The sequence below is a fragment of the Geotrypetes seraphini genome, chromosome 8 (assembly GCF_902459505.1).
Source record: "Geotrypetes seraphini chromosome 8, aGeoSer1.1, whole genome shotgun sequence".
Classification (NCBI taxonomy): Eukaryota; Metazoa; Chordata; class Amphibia; order Gymnophiona; family Dermophiidae; genus Geotrypetes; species Geotrypetes seraphini.
Genome location: NC_047091.1, coordinates 33,616,966 through 33,641,491, shown reverse-complemented (window position 1 = coordinate 33,641,491; position 24,526 = coordinate 33,616,966). Strand labels below are relative to the sequence as shown.

At 45.6% G+C, this 24,526-nt stretch overlaps 1 protein-coding gene across 1 annotated transcript in view; it reads right to left on the bottom strand.

The window, feature by feature from the left end:
- Nucleotides 1–18,227: 18,227 nt before the first annotated feature.
- The window catches only part of GRHL3 (grainyhead like transcription factor 3), an 88,949-nt gene continuing 82,650 nt past the window's right edge, over nucleotides 18,228–24,526 (bottom strand). The window contains exon 16 of the mRNA XM_033953596.1: nucleotides 18,228–21,088. Coding sequence (XP_033809487.1) covers nucleotides 20,974–21,088 — 115 coding nt within the window. The 3' untranslated portion in view covers nucleotides 18,228–20,973. The remainder of the gene's footprint in view (nucleotides 21,089–24,526) is intronic.

The following is a 24,526-nucleotide window of genomic DNA, read 5'->3' as shown; positions in this document are numbered from 1 at the left end:
TTTCCCAAGGTTATCCATGGGGATGGGGATAAATTCTGTCCCAGTGTCATTCTTCAAAGGTCCATCAAGCCCAGAATCCTGTTTCCACAGTGGCCAACCCAGGTCACAAGTACCTGGCAGAGACCCAAATAGTAGCAACATTCCAGATCTGATATTGTGATGTCATAAAACCTCACTCCACCAATGCCTAAGAGCCAACCTCATCAGTGATGCCACAATGGCTTGACTGTCCTGTACTTGGCTCACTGACCCTCATTGAAGAATGCTGGTGTAGAAGGACTGAGGTTGAGCTAGACACTAAGAAATGACATGGGATGGTTTCTCACGATAATCCGTGGGGAAGGGGACAAATTGTGTCCCTGTGTCATTCTCTACAAGCACCGAAGAGATGTACACAGTTCCCCATCAATCACTTCTCCAAACTTGAGGTACAAATGAGCAATTAGCTGACAGCTATCTGTGACCTAGAGCATCAAAAATGGGAAAATGTTTTGGAGTACATTTGCATTTCTGTTGAAAAATAGTTACTATATAGAAATAAAAAAAAAAAACAAAGGAGATAAGGTGATACCTTTTTTTATTGGACTAGCTTAATTCAGTTTTTGATTCGCTTTGGAAGGTAACCCTTCTTCAGATCATAAATAAGCCAATGTTGACAAATATCAGTATATATAGGTGAAACATGAAAGTATTTCAATGACAGTCTCACAGGAAGAGGGAGGGGTGAGCAAGGGCTGGGTGGGAGGGAGATGGAGAGATAGGAAGGTGACAAAGCAGTTTAAACTCATGGCTTGTAAAGGAAGCCAAGGTCTTTGTTAAGTCCAGTTTCAAGATATTTCATTTTGATTTCAAAGGTCTTACGTTCCTGGATTGTCTTAACATCTCCTTGTAGTATTCTCACCAGAAAATCATTGATGTGGTGTTCTCTTTTTCCAAAGTGTTGTCTGGTTGGCGTAGCAGTGTTTAATATGATATATGTGTAATTTTTAAGGTGTGTTGTGCTCCCTTCAAGTCTGTGCATGCCAGATATATGCAGAAATTAGCATCAGGCCTTCCAAAATTGTTGCCTATAGACTCAGGATGATGTTCATGTTCATGTAAACCATATTGCATCCCTTTAACTCAGTGGTCTCAAACTCGCGTCCCTGGGGCCACATACAGCCAGGTACTATTTTGAGGCCCTTGGTACGTTTATCATAATCACAAAAGTAAAATAAAACAGTTTCTTGATCGTGTGTCTCTTTAACTATAAATGACAATATTATTATTAAGACTTAGCCAAAAGAGTTTTACCCCATGCAAAATAGTCATTTCATTAATAAGACATTAACTCTATGGCAATGGCAATGGCAGTCAAAAAGCAGTGAAAGCCTGGTCCCCAGCAGTCGCTTGTTTGTGATCGGCCAGCCCAGTCGGTGTTGCAGGGTTTTGGTTAGTGCATCACTGCCTACCTACATTTCAATGCTGTTCCCCCTCATTTGCATGCGCAGATTGGAGGATGATCGGGACAGGGGTTAGTGAATCAGATCGGAGGGAAATCGGGTCACAAAGGTGTCGCAAATCGATCGGTACACGATCGGTTTGCTTAGTGAATCTAGCCCAGGGGTAGGCAATTCCGGAGGCATCTCAAGGAGGCAGTGCATGCAAATCCATCTCATATTTATGGTGGATATCCTGAAAAGCTAACCTGGCTCCTGCTCTCGAGGACTGGAATTGCCTACCATTGATCTAGCCTTAAGTGCTTTGAAAATGAGCCCCTATATAATTTTGTTACAGATTAGCGTGGTTAACGCCTCTAATAGTCACCAGCTTAGATATTTTAAAGACTAAAGTTTTCATGGTACCTCTCCTCTTGCAACAATGTAACCTTCCTCTAATGTTCTGATGTCATGGGTTACATCATTTCTGAGGGCCCATGCCATTGCAATAAGCCCACATGATGGAAAGACACCCTGTTTTCCTTCCTCTTCTGGCTGAGCAGCTGACTTCTTCCCTGTCTATTACTTGCCCTGTTTAGAAATAATATTTACAGTGTGACGAGTTAGGTAGACATAATTTTGTTTTCGGCATCTGAGCTATTTCCTTCTGTTGTCTTAAATGTGCTTCTGGTGGTTTTCTGCTTGCGTGCATTATACTTATTTCCTGGACATTTTTTTTTTTTTTGCAAGGGTTGTGGTGCCATCAGTGAAAATGCACTTACGTCTAAAGGAGTAAATTCTATATACTCGTATATCACTTTAAAAATAGTCTATGAGCCACCTCTGGAGTTAGGTGTGGTTCATAGACTTGCACGTACAGCCCATCTGTGCAACTTAGCATTTTAGGCAATAAAGACCAGGCCTAAATGCCCTAAGTTGGGTGCAGATCAGGTGTATTCTATAACAGTAAGCTTAACTTTTAGGAAAGCACCCCCTCCCCACCTGCTCATGCTCCTACCCTGACCATACCCCCTTTTGAGATCCACGCACTAGAATTTACACTCATCAATTTATAGAATATGCTTGGAAAGTTGTGCGTGTAAATTCTAATTAGAGCCAATAATTGCCTGTTGGCATAGTAACATAGTAGATGACGGCAGATAAAGACCCAAACGGTCCATCCAGTCTGACCAACTCTGCCAACTCTTTAAATTACTAACTTAATTTAAATTTTCTTTCTTAGCTAATGCTCTGTCCAGTACTATGCTTATTGATGCAGATTTGCAGGCACAATTTTGGTCGCAGTATACAGTATAATCCCATTATAATGGACTTCAAGGGACCTGGGAAAACGATCCGTTATATCCAGAGTAGCATTTTTTTAAAACTTTATTTAGGGCAACTTGAAGCAATGTAAATGGATGAACAACAGTCACTGCACAAAAGCATAGCAGCAACATCAATAACAAAACTCAGCAAAACATTGGTATGGCACGAAATGATTGCAAACGCGAACACTGTACTGGAAAGAAAATACTCTTGTCATTTTTTTCTGGGCTACATTTTGATATTATATCACCGGCATGCCACGTGCCTTGTAGGCGGAGCCTGCATGTCCGTTATAGCCAAATAAAACTACAGCTAAAAGCAGCTCTGGGGACCAAAATAGTTGTTCGTTATATCCGAAAGTCCGTTATATGCGAGTCCGCTATATCCGATGATTTTCTGTATGTTTATAATGGCGCTCGGCCGGGACCAGAGGAGCTCGTCCGCTATAGGCGAGGTTCCGTTATAAGCGAGTCCGTTATAACGAGATTATACTGTATAGGGTGTAGATTTCCCCCTTAGTGCGTACCCAACTGTAAGAGACAAATGACGACTACATAGTCCAAATGAGAAAAGATACAAGCCCTGAACCAGAATAAAAAAGTGTGACACTATTAAGAGAGAGGGGGGAAAAAGGCAAAATTTTTGGATTAAAAATGACATGAGATGACATGGAAATGTGGTTTCAAATAAATGCACATCCTTACAGCATAGTCTATGGGGCACTTGTATCACTGGATGCACGAGTAAGCAGATTTTCAAAAGAAAAAATTACTTGCCCAGCCCCCCACCCCTTTATTTTCAGGTATTTCACAATTTTAGTTTGCATATCCACAAGTCTTTGGGGAAAAAAATGAGTTTTCTGAGCTGTTCCATATGTCAACGGAGGACCCTGAGGCTAGAAATAAATCTTATTTGCATAAGTGAATCTTGTAAATCTTTTCTGGATTGGGTTTGTGGTTTCATGACTGCAAGCAATATAGTCAGAATGATTTGCATTGCTATAATGTTGGCTTCTGCCTGGAGAGCCCCTGATTTTGGTGTCTGAAAGGTACCGAAATACATACCTGGTAATAATAAACCAGCGTCACCATTTAAGTTATAGTTTCAAAGTTCAGCCCTGGAAACTTACTCTGCTTCAAGAATAATAGTGGGGGTATTAAAGCTCAACGAATGGGGCTGGCTTAAGGATTAGTGATAGATAATGACATGGGGAGAAATTTTCCCCTGTCACTGGAGCAACTCAATTTCCCCATCCCATCCCTGCGAGTTTTGGCCCGGTCCCTATCCCTGTCCCACACAAGTCTCAAACACAGGATTTGAGGCTTGTGCATATGAGGACGGAGCTTGCAGGGATAGGAAAAGAACCCACGGGGATGGGACGGGAAAATGAGTTCCCATGGAGACAGGGAAAAATTTGTCCCCGTGTCATTCTCTAAGTGATACCCTGGGCCACCTTGCTTTGGCGGTGTCCCCATCACATTGCTTCCAGTGAACCCCCCCCCCCCCCACAAATCCAATCTCTCTCCCTCCCTGATGTCAACTCTGTTCTCTCTCCCCCCCCCCCCTCCCGTGGTCCTGTAAAGATTATATCGGTTGCCAGCAACAGCATGACAGGCTGCAATCGGCCAGCCCCTGGGTCTTCTCTCTGCTGTGTCCCACTCACATCAAATTGCATAAGAGCAGGTCAGCAGAAAGAACACCCAGGGGCTGGGTGAAGGCAACCTGTCATGCTGTTGGTGCTGCTGGCGACCAATGTAATCGTAAAGGTGAGAGAGCAGTGCCAGACCTGTGGTGAGAAGGAGACAGACCTGAATTGGGGGGGGGGGGGGGGAGAAAAGGCTTAACCTGTTGACCTGATGACATCAGAGACTGGGTATTTTGGTGCCCTTTAATTGCCAGCATCCTGGGCCACAGCCTCACCTGGTCCAGTGGTTAAGTCTGTCCTATCTACCAGATTAGTATTACCTGCAACTATGAGTGAAACTAAAATCCTAAAATCACTTCAGTGGCTTCCCATCCATTTCCAAATACAATTCAAATTCTTCTTGCTGACCTACAAATGCACTCACTCAGCTGCTCCTCACTATCTCTCTTCACTTATCTCACCCTATCATTCCCCTCCTCCCCGTGAGTTTCACTCAGCTGGTAAGTCCCTCATGTCTGTGCCCTTCTCTTCAACTGCCAACTCCAGATTCCGTCCTTTCTGCCTTGCTGTACTGTATGCTTGGAACAAGCTGCCTGAATCCCTATGGTGGGCTCCGTCTCTGGCAGAGTTCAAGGCCCAGTTAAAAAGCCCATCTCTTTGAGAGTGCTCTCGACTTCTAACTCCTCTCACCTTGGGTTCTGCATCCCCCAACCCTCTATGTCATGTCTGTCTGTCCTAGTTAGATTGTAAGCTCTTCTGAGCAGGGACTGTTTATAAATGTCAGCCCACCTGTTTGACTCCTAACTCCTCTCACCTTGGGTTCTGCATCCCTAACCTAAATGTCATGTCTGCCTGTCCAAGTAAGATTGTAAGCTCTGCTGAGCAGGGACCATTTATAAATGTCAGCCTACCTCTATGAGAGTGCTTTTGACTCCTAATTCCTCTCACCTTGGGTTCTGCATCCCTAACTCTATATATCATGTCTGTGTGTCCAAGTTATATAGTGCTGAAAGGCATATGCAGTGCTGTAAATTTTGACATTTATAAGTCCCTGCTCAGAAGAGTTTACAATCTAAGTAAAGAGTAGTAGTAGAACATACCATGACAGCTAGAATTTCAGGAAATCCACATTGAATATGCATGAGAAAGAGGCAGTGCATGCAAATTTACCTCATTGATGGTATCCTGAAAACCTGACTGGCTGGGTGTGTCCTGATGACCTGGGATAGGCACGTGGGATTTCTCAGAGAAAGAGATAATGGTTACTGCGGATGGGCAGACTAGATGGGCATTGGGCCTTTATCTGCTGTCATGTTTTTATGTATGGGGTATGTAGGTGTAAGAAGGGGTTTGTCTTGGGGTCTTAGTCATTCTACTAAAAAATATTAAGGTGAGAGCATGAAATATCAACTACACACAAGCACATGCCCTATAAGGTTCCTCTGAAGCTCCCCTCTTCGCTATAGGGTCTGAGGCAGTCCCCATTCCCTAGCCAGACTAGTTAAATTTGAAGCACACACATTCTCGTAGCCAGGGAAGGATTAACCAATAGGCCATGTAGGCACGTGCCTAGGGCCCGAAATGGTCAGGGGTGCCCGATGAAGGAGGGCATCAACATTGTTTTTTCCAAACGGCGATGGGCCCCTCCAGCATCGATCGCCAATATATATGCCGCGATTGCACTTAGGTGGACCTTGATGGAAGTGGGTTTTAGGTCCCCCTGAGATAAGCTCAGTATGTACTGCAGGATGTCCGGTATGGGGCAGTTGTAGGGGTCTCGCTGCGTGTCTGTGCACTGATAGCGGAACCTTCTCCCTTTCAACCCATAGCGTTTTCTGGTTGAAGATCTTCTGGCTGCCATAAGAGTGTGCTCCACGTCTTGTGGTAGGTTCATCCTCTCATCATCCATGCGGTCAGGGCTAAGGAACGCAGGTCGTGGTGGAGGGTAAGGTTCCCGCGTTATGTAATGAGAACTGCACTGATCGGGAGGGGGGAGAGGTGAGTGAACCGCTATCCCTTGCCGGAACGGGAACCATGGTTGCAGGGGCCCGAACAGGGCAATCATGATCACCGTTGCTCTGTCCTGAAGAATCTTCTGCAGGACTTAGGGTGTGGTGGGTAGGCATATAAGAGTCCGTGGTTCCAACTCACAGACAGACCGTCGGGGCTGAGACGGCGATGGGTTGATCTCTTTGTGCAGAAGGTCGAGTATTTTGAGTTCGGTTCGGTTGCAAACAGGTCGATGCTCGGTGTGCCCCAGGTGCTGAAGATCTTCATCGTCGCTAGGTTGAGACACCACTCACCTGGATCCAGCTGGTGGCTGAGTCTTTCTGCCAGGTCGTTCTGCTCCCACAGGAGGTAAGTTGCCTGGATGGGGCATTGAATGGAGTTGGAGAACTCCCACATGTGGCAAGCTTCCTTGCATAGCGAGGTTGACCCTGTCCCTCCCTGTTTGTTGATATAGTGCAAGGCCACCTGGTTTTCTGTTTGGGTGAGGACTGCCCTGCCTGTTTGAAGGTTTCGAGGGCATTCCCTATGGCCCTGAGCTCCAGTAGGTGGGTGGTCAGAGGTTGGGTACACTGGTCCCAGTGACGTCTGAGGTGCCCTTTCAGGGATCTCATGAGTAGTCTGGTGTGCTGCACAACAAAGACTGGAGCGTGCTGACGATGAGCTGCTGGCAGGGATGCACTGGGCCAGGGATGTCATGGCATCGATCTGGTAGTCCCGTAGGACGGCCTTGGTCTGCGTGGTGTCGATGACTGCCCAGATGAACGATATCCCCTGGGTGGGTATCAGGTGAGATTTCTTGTAGTTGATGAGGAACCCCAGTTCTTGGAGGAGGGTTATGGTGGTTGACGGGGCTGCCAGCTGTCGAGATAAGATATTACACGCACCCCTTGAAGGCGAGGATGTGCCACTGCCACGCACTTTGTGAACGCTCTTGGAGCCGTTGAGAGTCCAAGGGGCAGGACCTTGTACTGGAGGCGTCTGTCTTGGCTTTAGAAGCGACGATGCCTCCTGTGGGCTGGGTGCATGGGATACTAGCCAATACTCGGGCTGTAACAGGGCCAAGACTGTACCCAGAGAGTGCATCTGGACCTTGTGTATGCACCTGTTGAGCTTGCAGAGATCCAGGAACGAGCGTTGTCCTTGTCCATGGTGACGCGGGGGTTCCTGGAGTAGAAACCCCTTGATGATCTCCTTTGTTCGTCACCGCCTCTATTGATTCTGCCGAAGCAGGTCCTCTCCTTGCTGCAGGAAAATTGGGTCGTCAGATGGAGGGTGCCCCGCCCACTCGGGGGGGGGGGGGAGTGGAGATGAATTCAGAATCCCTGCTTGATGATGCTGAGGGCCCACTGGTCGATGGTGATCCTGGGCCAAGCCTTCGCAGACAATCTGATCCTGCTGGACCGGAGGGTGGTCAAGGTTCTGTTTTTGTCTTGGGGAGAGGGCTGCCCTTGGATGCCCCTGCCCCTCGGGCGGTGCTTGTTTGCCTAGCAGTTATGTTACTGTTGCGAGCGCTGGGGCACAGACTGCTGCCAGTGTGGACTGGCTCAGTAGTGAGCTGGAGTCCCTATTTTATTTTATTTATTTATTTCCTCTCACTGGCCTCCTGATAAAGCCGCATCTGGAACTGGAGCGCAGCAATTCGTGCGCTCAGCATTGCGCCCTCGAAGGTCTTTTTCCCCGTGGAAACCAGGGTTTTTCAGGTCCTTCCCTGACGGGGGTTGGAGGGGGGGGGGTCGTGCTGCCCTGTTTCTCTTAAGCTACCGCAATGTCCATGTATGGCTGCTGTGGGTTGTTGAATCCCTGGGCTGGAAAGATCTGGTACTTCAATCCCAGTCTCCTTAATGTTGGTTGCCCTGAGGAGGGAGTCAGCCAAATCTTGTCTCTGCAGTCCAGGAGGTTCTTGTGGACTGGAATCGCCACTGCCTGCGTGAAGTACTGGTACTGGTAGTTCAGGCCTTGTAGTACTCTGTCTTGGGTACTTATCCACCCACGTGGATCTTGAAAAATGCTGTGAGTTTCTGGAGGGACTTGGGGTGAGTCCTCGTTTGTGGGTTTTCTTTTCTTTTTTTTTTTTAGTAAATTATGTATTTATTTATTTATTTTTGTGGTTGGTGACTCGGGGCATGGCTGGAGGCTGGTGTGTAGCTTGTTCCTCCGTTGCTTGGGTGCATGGCATGCCGCTGGACCGCACCATGCTGTTGTGCGTGGCTCCCTCTAAAGGGGGGCATTGTGGGGAGTGTAGCCCGCTGAGAGAGGAGTGGGTCAGCAGGAGTATTAACTGTGGCTGCTGGTCCCACCCCTGGTGGTTCGCAGGTTCATGTGCTGCTCCACTTGACTGGTTGGGTGGCTCCATGTACCCCACCGCCCTTCTCTGTCCTTTTTGAGAGGGGGGAGAGCCTGCAGAGAGGGGGCAGGATGCACCCCTTCATCTGTGCCAGTGCTCCTGGCTGCGTTTCCCACTGTGCCTGGAGGCAAAGAAAGAGGAGTGATAATGCCTCTTGAGTGGACTTCTCCTGCTGTACTGCCTATTGTATATTAAACTGTACAGCGCTGCATATGCCTTTCAGTGCTATAGAAATCATGAATAGTATCAGTATCAGAGTCCCTCATGCTAGCTGGAAAAGCACTCTGCCTAGGTTTTATGAAGAGCAAACAGCTTTTTAGACTGAGGAGTTTCAAACCCCCACCTTTGGAGAGGCATGGTCTGACATGCCGCATCTCTGACAATATCAGCACCCTGCTGAGAAAGGCAGACTCCTCGTTCCCAATATGAGAGGGGGAGGGGGGGCGGGGTGGGAGAGGTGTGAATTGCAGACTCTGCAGGACCCCAAGAGGGAAAGAAACATCGAGTTGGTTTTTTTTTTGTTTTTTTTTAGCATGTCCTTTACAAGCTGAACTCTGGGGCAGCATGTCTCCTACTGGGGGGAGAGGTCTGCAGGTCCCCTCCAAGGGAAAGAAGCATGGGAGATTCTTTCTCCTTAAATTCAGATTGGGAGGAGGGTGGGGCAGAGCCCTCGGGGCTGCAACAGATTATCAGAGGTTTTCCCAAAAACAAGCAGATAGGACTTACCTTTGAACCCCAATCGGCTCCCTGCAGAGGCTGGCTGTAAGAGGCAGCATGCCGTCTGGAGGGTGAAAGCCCCGATCTGTTGCTTGCAGAGGCTGTGGATTTACGTAGCAGCATGCATGACTCCTATCGGCTGTCCTGCAGAGGATGGCTGTAGGTGGCAACATGCAGGGATTCCTGGAGAGATCTCTCGGTCTGGTGAGACTCCTATCGGCTGCCCTGCAGAGGCTGGCTGTAAGCGGCAACATGCAGGGACTCCGGGAGATATTTCTCTACCGGGCCAAGTGCAGGCGGGGGGATTTACTGAGCCAGGGCATCCTAGAGGCTCCTTGCCACTGTAGCTTGTGGATCCCCCGCTGCTGCATTCCGATGAGGATGGCTGCTGGAGGAAGATTCTCGGGCCTCACTTCTCTTCATGCCCTGCAGAGGCTGGCTGTAAGCGGCAACATGCAGGGGCTCCTGGAGAGATCTCTCGGTCTGGTGAGACTTCTATCGGCTGCCCTGCAGAGGCTGGCTGTAAGCGGCAAAATGCAGGGACTCCGGGAGATATTTCTCTACCGGGCCAAGTGCAGGCAGGGGGATTAGCTGAGCCAGGGCATCCTGGAGGCTCCTTGCCGCTGTAGCTTGTGGATCTCCCGCTGCTGCATTCCGATGAGGATGGCTGCTGGAGGAAGATTCTCGGGCCTCACTTCTCTTCATGAAGTCTCTCAGTGCCCTCTTCCTTAGCTTGCATGCACGTGGTGACATGTGCGCACAATGCAAGCAACACGGAAACCTCGAGCGCCGGATCCAATCAGTGGGCCACAATTCATGAGGATCCAGTGTGTTCATCCTCCTCCTGCATCCCAGTTGTTTCTTTAGATGATTCAGGCATCTTCAAGTTGATGAGTAGAAAAGTTGTAATGGAGAGCTGTAGAAAATCCGACCGATGGGGACGGGCGGAAACTAAAGACTGGGGATTAGGGGGAAGCAGGGGGAAATGGGTAGGGCTCGGGCATGCCCAGTGGGGCCCGGGCACTGCACGTGCTCAGAAATAAAAAATCTCTCTGAGCTATTGGAGAGCTTATCCGCAAATTGGGAACTGTTGGGACAACACCCATATGTGGCTGACTCATCCTGCTTGTCCTAGGAGAACTATGCTTCCAACCCCAAAGGAACAGGCTGGGTCCCCAGGGTAGATCACACACTTGAAAAAATGTGGCAGGACCATTGCTCCAGCCCTGAAAACTGGTGGTGTTACATTCCGAGTTAAGAAGACATCAGCCTTTCCTCATAATTCGTTGGTCTTACCTTTGGATTTATCAGTAGGGTCCATAACAATTTGTCTTATCTGTGTGTTCTTATTGAAATGTAACTGAACGGTGAGTTCTGGTGAAATACAATTCAAAAGAAGAGATTTCTGTTTCAAAAAATTTCATGCCCTTACAATTTGTGGGGTTTTGTGTGTGTGTGAAATGGTTTTGCAATGAAACTTTGCTTTGAAGGGATAGGATAATTTGTGCAAACGACCGCAGGAATCTTGTTGCTATAATTAGTACCGCTGATTTTGGAAAGGAAGAGGGGCCTGCTCTTTTAAATCTCCCAAAAGACATTTGGTTTCAACCAAGTCAACTCGTTTGAGGCCAGACTTTTAAATTGTCACTCCTTGATCTCCTTTGCTTGTCTGTGGTAATTTATTGATATTTACACTTAAACATCATTTTTGACAAGTCATGGAAGTGGGAATATAGACATTTTTGCAAAAATATGCAGAGCCTGTGACATGTTCTACAATACCAGGGCAAAACATAGAAACCTATGGTAAAACTGACATATCTCCCCGCCTCCCCCTCCTTTTCCATATTTTAATTAGGGTGTGCTCTGCTTCATCCTGTTATAGCCATTTATTTATTTCTTCAGTTTTCTATACTGTTCTCTCAGGGGAGCTCAGAACGGTTTACATGAATTTATTCCGGTACTCAAGCATTTTTCCCTGTCTGGGGGGATTAAGTGACTTGCCCAGGGTCACAAGGAGCAGCATGCGTTTGAATGCGGTATAGTAAGTCTATAATAATTAAAAACATATCCGTCATAATATATATACTCAAATATAAACCTAGATTTTGGGGAAAAAATGGCCTGAAAATGGGAGTCTCGGTTTATATTTGAGTCTTCCCCCTCTCAGATCCATCACAGGCCTCTCCCTAGGCCTACTTTAAGCCCTGCCAGTACAGTGGAGAGCCAATGCAAGAGCAATCATAAGTACATAAGTAGTCGCTTCTGCCGGGGCAGACCAGAGGTCCATCCAGCCCAGCAGTCCGCTCACGCGGCGGCCCATCAGGCATATTGCCTGAGCAGCGGTCCCTGACTAATTTTATACCTACCTCTACACTTATCTCTAAACCTTCCACTGCTCTTATCTGTACCCCTCAATCCCTTTGTCCTCCAGGAACCTATCCAGGTCTTCCTTGAAACCCTGTACTGTGCTATTTCTTATCACGGCCTCCGGAAGGGTGTTCCATGTGTCCACCACCCTCTGTGTGAAAAAGAATTTCCTTGCGTTTGTTCTAAACCTGTCCCCCTTCAATTTCATCGAGTGACCCCTTGTTCTTGTGGTTTCTTTCAAATTGAAAAATCTGTCCTTGTCAACCTTTTCGATGCCCCTCAGGATCTTGAAGGTCTCTATCATATCTCCTCTGAGTCTCCGCTTTTCCAGGGAGAACAGCCCCAGCTTCTTCAGTCTGTCAGTGTATGTAAGGTTTTCCATACCCTTAATCAGTTTAGTTGCTCTTCTCTGGACTCCCTCAAGCATTGCCATGTCCTTTTTGAGGTACGGTGACCAGTACTGTACACAGTATTCCAGATGCGGGCGCACCATAGCCCGGTACAGTGGCAGGATGACTTCCTTCGTTCTGGTCGAGATACCCTTCTTAATGATACCTAACATTTGGTTTGCTTTCCTCGAGGCTGTGGCGCACTGTGCCGACGCCTTCAATGTCGTGTCTACCATCACTCCCAGGTCTCTTTCCAGCTTACTGACCCCTAGCATTGATCCCCCCATTTTGTAAGTGAACATCGGGTTCCTTCTCCCTATATGCATGACCTTGCATTTCCCTACATTGAAGCTCATTTGCCACTTTTTTGCCCATTCTTCCAGTGTCGTAAGAGACCTTTGGAGATCCTCGCAATCTACCGTGGTTTCAACCTTGCTGAATAGTTTGGTGTCATCTGCGAATTTGATGACCTCACATTTTGTTCCCGCCTCCAGGTCGTCAATGAATATGTTAAACAGGAGCGGTCCCAGCACTGACCCTTGAGGAACCCCGCTTGTGACCCCTTGCCAGTCCGAGTAGTGGCCCTTTACACCAACCCTCTGCTTCCTGTCTGCCAGCCAGTTTTTGATCCATCGGTGGACCTCCCCTCGCACCCCGTGATTCCATAGCTTCCTGAGCAACCGCTCATGTGGTACCTTATCGAAGGCTTTCTGGAAGTCTAGGTAAATTATGTCTATGGGTTCACCTTTGTCCACCTGGTTATTTACCCCCTCAAAGAAGTACAACAAGTTTGTGAGGCACGACCTACCCTTGCAGAACCATGCTGGCTCGACCTTAGCTGTCCATTTTTTTCGATATGATCACAGATGCTGTCCTTAATCGGCGCCTCCATCATCTTTCCCGGGACCGATGTGAGGCTTACCGGCCTATAGTTTCCCGGGTCGCCCCTTGAACCCTTCTTGAAGATGGGCGTGACATTAGCTATTTTCCAGTCCTCCGGGATCTCTCCAGTTTTTAGGGATAGGTTGCATATTTGCTGAAGTGTCTCTGCTATTTCATTCCTTAATTCCTTGAGCACCCTTGGGTGAATGCCGTCCGGACCTGGCGACTTGTCGCTCTTTAGCTTGTCTATCTGCCTGAGGACATCCTCCTGGCTCACCTCTAGTTGGACCAGCTTGCTATCTTGATCTCCATTTTCTATTTCCTCTGGTTCCGGAATGTTGGATGTGTCCTCCCTCGTGAAGACCGACGTAAAGAAGTCATTTAACTTGTCAGCTATTTCTTTTTCCTCCCTCACTACTCCCTTTCTATCCCCATCATCCAAGGGCCCCCACTTCCTCCCTCGCTGGTTGCTTTCCCTTTACGTACCTGAAGAATGATTTGAAATTTTTTGCCTCTCCCGCTAGTCTCTCTTTCATATTCCCTCTTTGCTCTCCTAACCACTCGGTGGCACTCCTTCTGGCTTTCCTTGTGTTCCTTTTGGTTGGCCTGCGTTTGGTCCTGTTTCCATTTTTTGAACGATGCTTTCTATGCTTCTATGCTCCTGCCCTGTGCAATCTCACTACTCAAAATGGCCGATGCGAGTTCCCACAGTGGTTGCTACATTTGTTTACCACCTTTTCATGAAGAGATTCACCCAAAGCTGTTACAATACATTGAATAGTAATCAGGTACTCTTATGTATTTTTCCTATCTGTCCCTGTGGTACCTGGGGGGCAATGAAGGGATTAAATGACTTGCCCAGAGTCACAAGGAAGAGGCTGTGATTGAACTCATAATCTCAGGGTGCTGAGGCAGCAGCCCTAACCGCTAGGCCCACTTGCTCCCACAGTAACCTTGTGACACTGACAACCTTTTTTCCCCTTTTTGGGAGGAATAAAGGTTACCTCCACACAGACAAACAGACACACCCTGCCTCTGCAAGTGTTGTCACCAGCGTCCGTGAAGTCCCCTCACCCTGGATTGCATTGGACGTATTGATTTTATATACTGGATAAATACCTTACCCCCCCTTTTAAAAAACCGCACAAGAGGTTTTAAGTGCCGACCAGAAACGCTGAATGCTCTGCGCTGCTCTGACAGTCATAGAGTTCCTATGAGTGTTGGAGCAGCGCAGCGCACTTAACGCGCTGGCCGGTGCTAAAAACCTCTTGTGCAGTTTTGTAAAAGGGGGGGGGGGGGTGGAGTTAGCGTCAAAACAGGATTCCAACAGTGGCATTAAAAGTGCAGTGATCTGATTTGATTTACTGGCTTTTAATACAGCCTAGTGCAAAGTTTAAAAGTGCTTTACAAACAAAAACTCAAAATATAATCAAATCAAATCTCAATATGAATAAAATATTTATTTAAAAATTTATATACCGCATGAAATAACTGTCGCAAAACCAGTAAGTCACAGTCAAACATCAAATGAGAAATAAAACAACCAAGTCTTCAGGTCTTTACAAAAAACCCCCGAAACCCCAGATAGTTCAGAAGTAGTAGAGGGCAGGGTGTTCCTAGTGGTAGTCAAGATGGCAAAGTCAACAAACAACATTGCGAAGACCGTAATACTCGTGATAATCATGATTCTAAGCTGTGAGTTTGTGGTTAAGATAACGTGGAAGACCCAACCGAAACACCTAGAATACCAAACATAAAAGCTTAAATGAGATCCCTGACAAAATGGGGAGCCAATATAGCTCTACCAAGAGTGGAAATACATGATCGTATCTTTTGCTGTTCGTAACTAGACAAGCAGCATGTTCACGCTAAAGTCTTTTTAGCCTTGTCTTTGGGAAGACCAGCACATAAAGCATTGCAATAATCAAGTCTGCTGATGACATAAACATATTTCCATTTTACAAGGTTTTCCCTAGATAAAAGAAGTTGTAATTGACGAATAAGTCTGAGTCGAAAATAGCATGATTTAGCAAGCGCATTGAGCTGGACATCAAATTTTAATGCTGCATCGCAATGAACTCCCAAGGTAGCAATTTCATTCTTACATGGCACAAGTTTCCCCTGCAAAAGGGGAGGGGGCGGGGGTAGAATTAAAAATTGTTTCCTAAATAGCCATAATGACGCAGATTTTTCAACATTCAAGATGAGATCGCGATCATTAAGGCACGCAAGCAACAACTCTTAGGGCCTGGTTTACAAAGCCGCGCTAGGGGCTGCAGCACAGTAACGGCCCCGAAGCCTATAGAGATTTAAAGGGCTTCGGGGCTGTTGGAGCATGGCAGCCGCTTGCGCAGCTTTGTTAAACAGGCCCTTAATTTTTTGTTGAGAACAGACATCACCTCCACTCGATTGTTATCCATAAACACAGTCAACTGAAAATCATCAGCAAAAAGAGTGGAGCGGAAGAGTGACCTAGTGGTTAAAACTGCTGCCTCAGCACCCTGAGGTGGTGGGTTCAATCCAAGCACTGCTTCTTGTGACCCTAGGCAAGTCACTCAACCCTCTATTGACCCTGGTACCACAGATTGTGAGTCCGTTGGGTCAAATAGAGTACCTAATTAGATTGTGAACCTTTCAGATGACTGTGTCGATAGGTGGTATGTTTTTTGATTTTTTCCTTTCTGGATGGCCCACAATCATCTTGCTTGCTTTATTCCTCGTGGACACTGTTCTAGTGGACTTCGCATTCTCAAGCTAAGTGATTTATGAACTTTTGAACACAGCTATATTTATATATCATTGTATGATTTTTTTGTGTGGCCTTTTCCAGCCTGGTTTGATAATGCCTGTTATATGTTATATGTTATATCTTGTCTGGTTTGTCTGTAGTGTTTGTATGGTGTTCTGTATATGCTATTCTATGAAAATTTTGTGATATTTTTGCAAATTTTAAATTAATAAATATGTACAATATTTCTAATTTTGCAATTTGAGTACATCGCTCTGATATTATAGTATTTTTCTGTGGTATATACTCTTTAGGAATTTCTTTTTCTTATCTTTGAGATAGGTGGTATATAACATGTCACTAGTCATCTCTACCTCTTTGTACTGCCAACCACCTTTGTACTTCTGCTAATCTTCTTACTAAGTCATATTGTAGCTCGCTGACTTTGGTCAGTTTTGCTTCTTTTGTAACCCACATAGAACCGAACGGCTTACGCGATGTATAAATACAAATTTATGTTATGTTATCAAATACAAAATAAACTTGGAAACTTGGTATATCCCAAGATTATTTAAAGGTCACTCAAGGTTGGGTGCGGATCTCAGATCCATGTTCAAAATCAGTTAATGGGCTCTAATGATTTAATTCTAATTAGCACTAATTAAGATTTGGGTGCAGATCTGGCTATGCCAGTGGTCTCAAACCCGCGGCCCGGGGGCCACATATGGCCCACCAGGTACTATTTTGAGGCCCTTGGTTTATTTATCATAATCACAAAAGTAAAATAAAATAGTTTCTTGATCATACATCTCTTTAGCTATAAATTATAATATTATTATTAGGACTTAGCCAAAAGGAAAGATTTATAAACTATAAAGAGTTTTACCTCATGCAAAATTGTCATTTCTTTAATAAGACATTAACTATTTTTTTTTCTGCGGCCCTCCAAGTACCTACAAGTCCAAAATGTGGCCCTGCAAAGGGTTTGAGTTTGAGACCACTGGGCTATGCTATTCTGTAACAATAGGTCCCTAGATTGGATTGCATGCAACTCAAAAGAGCGTGGTCTTGCGACATCAATTGTGCCCCTCCCATAAGTAAGAGACCTAAATGAAACCAGAGCTGAGATGGACGACGATTAGAAGTTATTAATATAAGGGATGCATAAAGATCGACAGCTAACCTTAAAATCTTGTTTCCATACTAAAAGGATTCTTACTACGGTATAATGAGCCCATATGCAATTTGATGAAAAAATATGGCATAATTACAAAATTTCAGACAACACTGAGTTTATTGTAACCTTTATTACTTAACAGTCAGCCAGAAAACACAACAAAAATGACAACAAACATTTTTTTTAAAAAACCAGCACATTACAAATTGTGAAAAGCATTTTTTCATTTGAAATGACATAAATGCAGCTATACTTTGTAATTGTAATATAAAAGGGTACATATATTTATACAAACATATCACATACAAAAAAACTGGGAGTTAGAAATGTATAAAGTAGGGCTGCACATTAATCGTGATTAACACCATAATCAACACATCAGTTATTAATCACGATTAAAAAATTTAATTGCAATTAATAATTAAATCACATGCTGCCCACCTCTCTCCTTCCCATCTCTTCCCTGCTATGCATGGTCTGGCCTTTCTCCCTCCCCTCCTGGACCTGCCTGCTGCTCGCTCTCAGGTCCCCTACCCTGTGTACCTTTTGAAACGCAAGCAAGTCTTGAGCTCTGCAACACGAATGGCAGTTGTACTCAAAGGTTGCCTGTGGCCTACAGTGGGCTTTTCCCTCTGACCTGTCCTGCCCCTTCTGATGCAACTTCCTGTTTTCAGAAGGGTGGGATGGGTCAGGAGGAAAGGTCTGGTGCAGGCAGCCTTTGAATACAACTAGCGCTGGCAAAGCAGTGTTGGAGACTTGCATTTCATAAGGGAAATGGAATGGGGGTGGGGTCTTGAGAGCAAGCCGCAGGCGGGTCCATAAGGGGAGGATGAGATGCTGATTGTGCCAGATGAGGGGAGGAAGGGAGGGAACTGAGAGAGAACCATAGTCAAGGTTGATGGGAGGGGGAGATGCTGGCCTATGAATGGAGGGGGAAGGGAGGAACAAAAATACCAAACTGAGGGAAAGAAGTAGAGGGAGAAGAGAGAGAGGGAGAGAAGTTGGGCTCTGAGGGATAGAGGTAGAGTTGGATCTGGGGCACCCCGCTGACTTTGATCCTGAGGCTATACAAGGAGGAAGGGGGAGGCTTTGGCATCCCCACCAGCAAAGATATGATACCTATTGTGTGTATTGGGGGAGGAGAGAAGAAATGTGTGACCCTGTCAGTCCCCCCTTTTGCCCCATCCCCTCCGTGCCCCCCCACTGAACTACTGGCAATGCCCCGCCTTTAATCACACAATTAATTGTGATTAAACATTTTAATAAAATTGTAGCCCTAGTATAAAGCAGTCTGGTTTCTAGGCAGCCAATAGTGTTTTGTGTTGACAGTGTAACTGTTGGCATCAAAGTTCTAGATTCTGTCCAGCCAATGATGTTGAGCCCTCATATAAGGTTCTAGATTCTGTCCAGTCAATGATGTTGAGCCCTCATATAAGGTTCTAGATTCTGTCCAGCCAATGATGTTGAGCCCTGATATTATAACTGCTGATGATGCTTGGAGATTGTCTATTCAGCACAGCATATGTAATAAAAAGTATGATTGCAACGGAGCTTCCATTTCAAGGCCCCTTGGAGTAAAAGCTAGTAAAGTCACCCATCAAAGATGGATGCAACTACTTGAAAACTTGCATGGAAGACAGCAAATGTGTGAAACTGGGTTTATGGTTAAAGGACTTACTCATATATGTTCAGATGAAATAAAACGGAGAGGTGAGGGGTTGCAAAGTTAAATAGGCAAGCAGCAGGCCCTCTCCATGTGCATCTTTTGAAATGTACATCTAGTTCATACCCCATAGAATTCTTCTTTTTACATGGACAAGTTTGTGGATATTATGAATACAACATATGAACATAAGAACCAATGGTCCATCTAGCCCAGTATCCCGTCTTCACAGAGGCCAATCCAAGTCACAAGTACCTGGCAAAATCCCAAAGAGTAGCAGCATTCCATACAGAATCCCAAGAAATAGCAAGATTCTGGAATCCCAAGGAGTAACCGGATTCTAGAATTCCAGATAGTAGCAGCATTCCATGCCACCGATCCAGGGCACATAGTGGCTTCTCCCATGTCTGTCTCAACAGCAATTCATGGACTTTTTTCCTCCAGGAACTTGTCCAAACCTTTTTTTTTTTTAAACCAGCTACATTAACCAAGATGAGTTGAAATTTACTTACTTAAAGGTTAATCTACTCATGTAACAAGTGCTAAAATCTTTGAAAAGGTACCCCTTTGGGTTTATATTCCAGTTCGGGGAAGTCTGAAAACAGATCAAACACAAATCTGAGAATACCAGGTCAGGGCATCTGATCTCCCTCAACAGAATAGTGGACAGGAGGACTTTGAGCAGATAACGATACTTTTCACAGAAACAAAGCGGGCAGTGTGTCAGACAGCTATGCTGCCATTCTCTTGAGAGTTAAAATGATACCCTGTAGGTCTGAATACATTTTGGAGCCCATTTTCACTACGCCGCCTAGCTGCAGAGTGTCCAGGTATTTTTTTGCATTCACGTGAGTATTAAAAATGACCAGGCTAGCCTCTCTTTGCAACGTTGTAACACTTCTGTACCTTCTAACTTTGCCCCTGCTTAAGCTGCAGATGGGGGTTAAACAGGGGAAACAACATATATATATTTTAAAAACTTCCATATACTGTACACATATTTATTCCCCTGGCCCAACTCCACCTCTGGAAATGTCCAGGTTTTAAGTGGCTACAAGACAGCCACCTGAGCGGCACAATTTTCAAACCCTTTGATCTAACCGGCTAACTTAACCAGTTAAACCCCTTTCAAAATTGCCTTTTTAAGAGCAGCACGGTAACCAAGATCAATAGCAAAATAACAGCATTCTGTGACCTAGTGTTAAAGTTTAACTTTACAGATACTTCGGTGTATTCTTGTTCATATAATTTTAGGAAATTCTTCAGAGCAGGTCACGTAGGTTGTCTTTACACCTTTCAAAATAACAGTGAGGTAAATACTGAGCCAAACTTTGGAAATTATAGGGGTTTCATTGCAGCCTTTCTTCTAATAGAGCTGCCAAAAATTCTTACATAGCTTTAAAGTTATATCTGCAAGTTGTGGGCTGCCACTCTGGCAGATAAGTTATTTACCTGACAATCCGGCAGCTGAAAAACTGCAGTTTATACCTCCTCAACTATGCTCATTTTTTTAAATGGATAACTCTAGCCGTTTAATAATTTCAATGACCAAGGCAGTGTTTCCTCGAGCTGCTTGGGAGTCCACTGTCTGCATTCAAGGGAAGGGGTGGGGGAGGGGGCTGATTTGACCGCACAAGGCGGCAGCAGAATCACATGGGAGCCCAATGTGGTTCAAACCATAGGAGGGGCCATAGCCTACCCAAAAATTGGCAGTCAGAAGAGTCAGTCATGGCTCTACTCCCCCACCCATCTCCTCCCGGCTGCCGTAATTTTAAATCTGCGTGCAGCCGTCGCACAGTAACTCTGCGCGCCGGCTGCTCAAAGATTTAAAATGACAGTGACCAGGGAATTTAAGTGGGGGAGTTGTGCCACAGGAAAATGCTGGGGCTAGGGCGGAGCTTTAGGCCCCCTCCCCCCAAACAAAAAAGCGTTCCGCTGCCTATGGTTCAAACCACAGGAAGACTGCAGTAGGCCTCATAGAACACAAGCAGCAGACTCTCCCACAGCTTAGAAAGAAAACTGGGCTAATATCATCCATTTAGCTATGTGCATATTTGGAATATTGATTAGAAGATATTTATTGAACGATGCCGAAGTTCCAACCCTACTCACTAAAATCACTTAATACAAATACTTCTGTTTTACATTTGAAGACATCTCGCCTCACTGCCACGATTGTGCATCCAAGCAAAACGTTGAGGTGTGTATTGTGGAGCTGTCCGTTCCATTTTGGCTGGGCCCATATCCCTCGCGCTTTGGACAAAGTCTGAGGAAGGAGTCCAGCGCATGGGGCACACTTCATTAAATTTCCTTGAGCGTGACCTGGATCTGGCCTTCCATTTCCGTCATGTCAAGCAAAAAGGCCACATGGTTGCTGTAATGCCGAATGATGTTGTTGTCCATGTTCACCAGTATTCTGAAGAAGGAAACACAACATTAGGTCAGGTAGATTCAAATGCTGCTGCAGTCAGTTCTGGTACACGAGAGAAAAAGATGGCAGAAATCGCCGATTACCGAGTTGTAGGGACGGACAGGCCAACAAATATTCGTTTTGTTACCCTCCTGTTGTTCGCAGCATTGTTCGTCTTGTTTTGGCTGGTCTTTGTTTTCGTTTGGGGTGTACTGTTGTTACGAGAGTGTCCTTCTTGCAAAGAGGAAGCACTCTTTCCAACATTTGTGCCTCAACAATGCTCTCTGCTCGCGCCCAATGTTTCACTAGTGCCGTACGAGCCAACTTTTCAAAATTGGGGGGTGCTGAACCCAACAGAAATGACCTCCCCCCCCAGTCAAGGAATTTGTTCAATATTGGGGAGGGGGAGTGCTCAAGGTCCTCATAGAGCTGGCTCTTAGGACTCATGCTATCGAGAAAGAGTGCCCCATTCTTCTGAAATAGTTCTCCCTCTTTACATATGGTACACTCTATTATCAGCATTTGTTCATGACATACAACATAGGAAATGTCAATGATATATCCCAGGTCAATGCAAAAGACAGCCCATCCCTACTGAGTTGGTTATTGATTTTATTTAAAAATTTATAGCATGCGTTATCCCTTGTTCTAGGCAGGTAGCAATGAAAATATGAATCATAAAATTATAAAGATGATGATTAAAACACAAAAGGAACCCTGCAAAATACCAACAAGTGACCTGAGTCATAAAAAAATATCTCAGACAAGGTTATTGACTGGGGATCACTACTACCTTGACTAAACCATTGGTCTTCTAGACCTGAGGGAGTCCTATGGAGGAGTGGGAGTCTGGGGGAAGGTGTGACTGCTGTTGTTTGGGATCAAGGGAGGAAGGCAGGGGGGGGGGGGAAAGGAGGGAGGGAGGGAGGGAGAGGAGTAGGATTACCATATGGCTCCAGAAAAAAGACGATGGACTGAGACATCTTGGTTTTACTTCCACCGAAATCAACGGAAGTAAAGAGGACGGATCGAGACATCTGGGTTTTACTTCTACTTTTTCTATAATATGTACATTTATTTAAATGTTTACTGCTGTAATTTCTATTACTGTTGTTTGGCTTATTCTTGCTGCATTCCACCTTGGGTGAATTTCTTCAAACTACAAATGATTTGGTAAAGGTGTGACAACCTATTTTGTCTGCAAGATATCTCTTTCACTCTAACAGATGAGCAGATTTTCAATGTTTTGATTTTAATGTAAGATTGTAATTCCTGGAGATGGCCAGCCACATATCAATTTGGAAATCGCATTGAACTCCTATTGGGGAATATTAGCGATTCATAGATATTTATGCAATGTCAAAAGTGTTGGGGATGTAATACCCAAGGTGAAAACACTCTCAAAGAGGCTGACATTTATAGACAGTCCCCGCTAAGAAGAGCTTACAATCTAATTTGGACCAACAGACACGACATATAGGGTTGGGGATGCAGAACCCAAGGTGAGAGGAGTTAGGAGTCGAAAGCACACTCGAAGAGATGGGCTTTTTAACTGGGCCTTGAATACTGCCAGACGGAGCCCGCCATACGGATTCGGGCAACTTATTCCAAGCATACGGCGCAGCAAGGCAGAAGGGATGGAGACTGGAGTTGGCATTTGAAGAGTATTGCGCTAATGGAACTTTTAACACGCAACCTGTATTGAAAATTGCAGGGAACACTCCCAATAGTTCCCACCCATGAAATTTCCTACATTAAGCTGCACAACTGCAAAATCTGATGCACTTTAGTAAAAGGGTCCTACCAGTGGCATAGTAAGGGAGTTGGCAAGGGGGGGGCAGTCTTCCCCAGGCGCCATCTTCCTTGGGGGTGCCTGCACCCCTCCTCCTCCCCTTGTCCCATGCGCACCCCTTCCCTTCCCCCGCACCATTTTAACTTCGGCACAAGCAGCCACCGACTCGCCAACCGCATCGACTTTAGCACTTCCCTCTGATGTCACTTCCGGGACCCACGCCTAGGCAGCGACGTCAAAGAGAACGCTGAAGCCAACGCGGGCAGTACTTTGGCGGCTGCCCGAGCCGAAGTTGAAAAGGTTACGGGGGGGGAAGAGGGGGAGGGGTGCCGCTCACCCTCCCTACGCCACTGGGTGTCTCTGTTGAAGTAGCAACACTCTAGAGCTCAGATTGTGATATCATAATGCCTCATTCCACCAATACCTAAGCTCCGTCCTCATCTGCACAAGCCTCAGACACTTTAAAATCATAAATAGCAACATTCTGGAGCTCAGATTGTGATGTCATAATGCCTCATTCCAGCAATGCCTAAGCTCCGTCCTCATCTGTGCAAGCCTCAAACATTTTAACATCATAAGTAGCAACATTCTAGAGCTCAGATTGTGATGTCATAATGTCTCAGTCCACCAATGCCTGGCGTCGTGATTAGAGGCGCAGAATGCACCATCACCTAAAGTAACAGCAAGGAACAAAGGGTGATCCAGCTGTCATTCAAATTCTCTAGACTGACTTTGTATTAAAAGAAATATTTGAAAAAAAAAAAAACCCCCAACCAACCCTATATATACTGGATTGCAGCCAATTCAAACAAGGCATGCGCTAGTCTTTCAAGCAGTCAGTGGAGCTTGCAAAAAGCAGATCATATCTTTCTTTGTCCAAAAGACTTTCTGTGTGGGAGCTATGAAAATAAAGTGCAGTTTCCTGGCATTCCTTCGCATCGGATCAGGGGCGTGCATGCTTGGGATAGGTGATTCACTGAAATTGTGTTTGAAAATAGTAATTACCTCATTTGAAATGATACACCTACTGTAATTCTAAAATGTTTTTTTTTGTTTTTTTTTTAAATGTCCTGAATAGCATTTCCTTTTGATTCATACAATGGAATTAGGCTATGCTTTAGTGTCGGGCCTGGCTATGAATGCACGAACAGCCCAGGGTAGGTACCCCACCTTATTTACACACTTCTTGAGTGTTTTGGAAAAGCAAATGGTGATTAAACGGCATTTGTCCGAAAACAATGGAAGGACGGCGTGTGGGCTCCCTAAAGAACACAAACTGGCTCACAGTGGGGCCCTGTGTCCTCCAGAATCCAGAAATAAGACTCCCTTTTGGCTGGGGTTAATCGTACCTATGAAATTTTATACTATTTGGGGTCACGTAAGGAGAGAAAAAGAGAATTCTTGTTAGTAAAAAGTATCGTGGATTTTAAGAAAAGAATTTAGGGAGAGTTTCTGCCGGGACACGCACGGGCACCGCACTGGCTTGTTCAGTATCGGCTCCTTCTGTTTGCAGTTCCTAGCTCAGACTCGTCTCATCCTAGCCTGGCAGTGACTTCTTATGCCTCACCCAGCTGGTGTCTGCTTCGCACTCCCATCCTTTCGAAAACAGGCTCCTTTTCACTAGTGCCTCTAACTTGAGAAGGGGATGGACA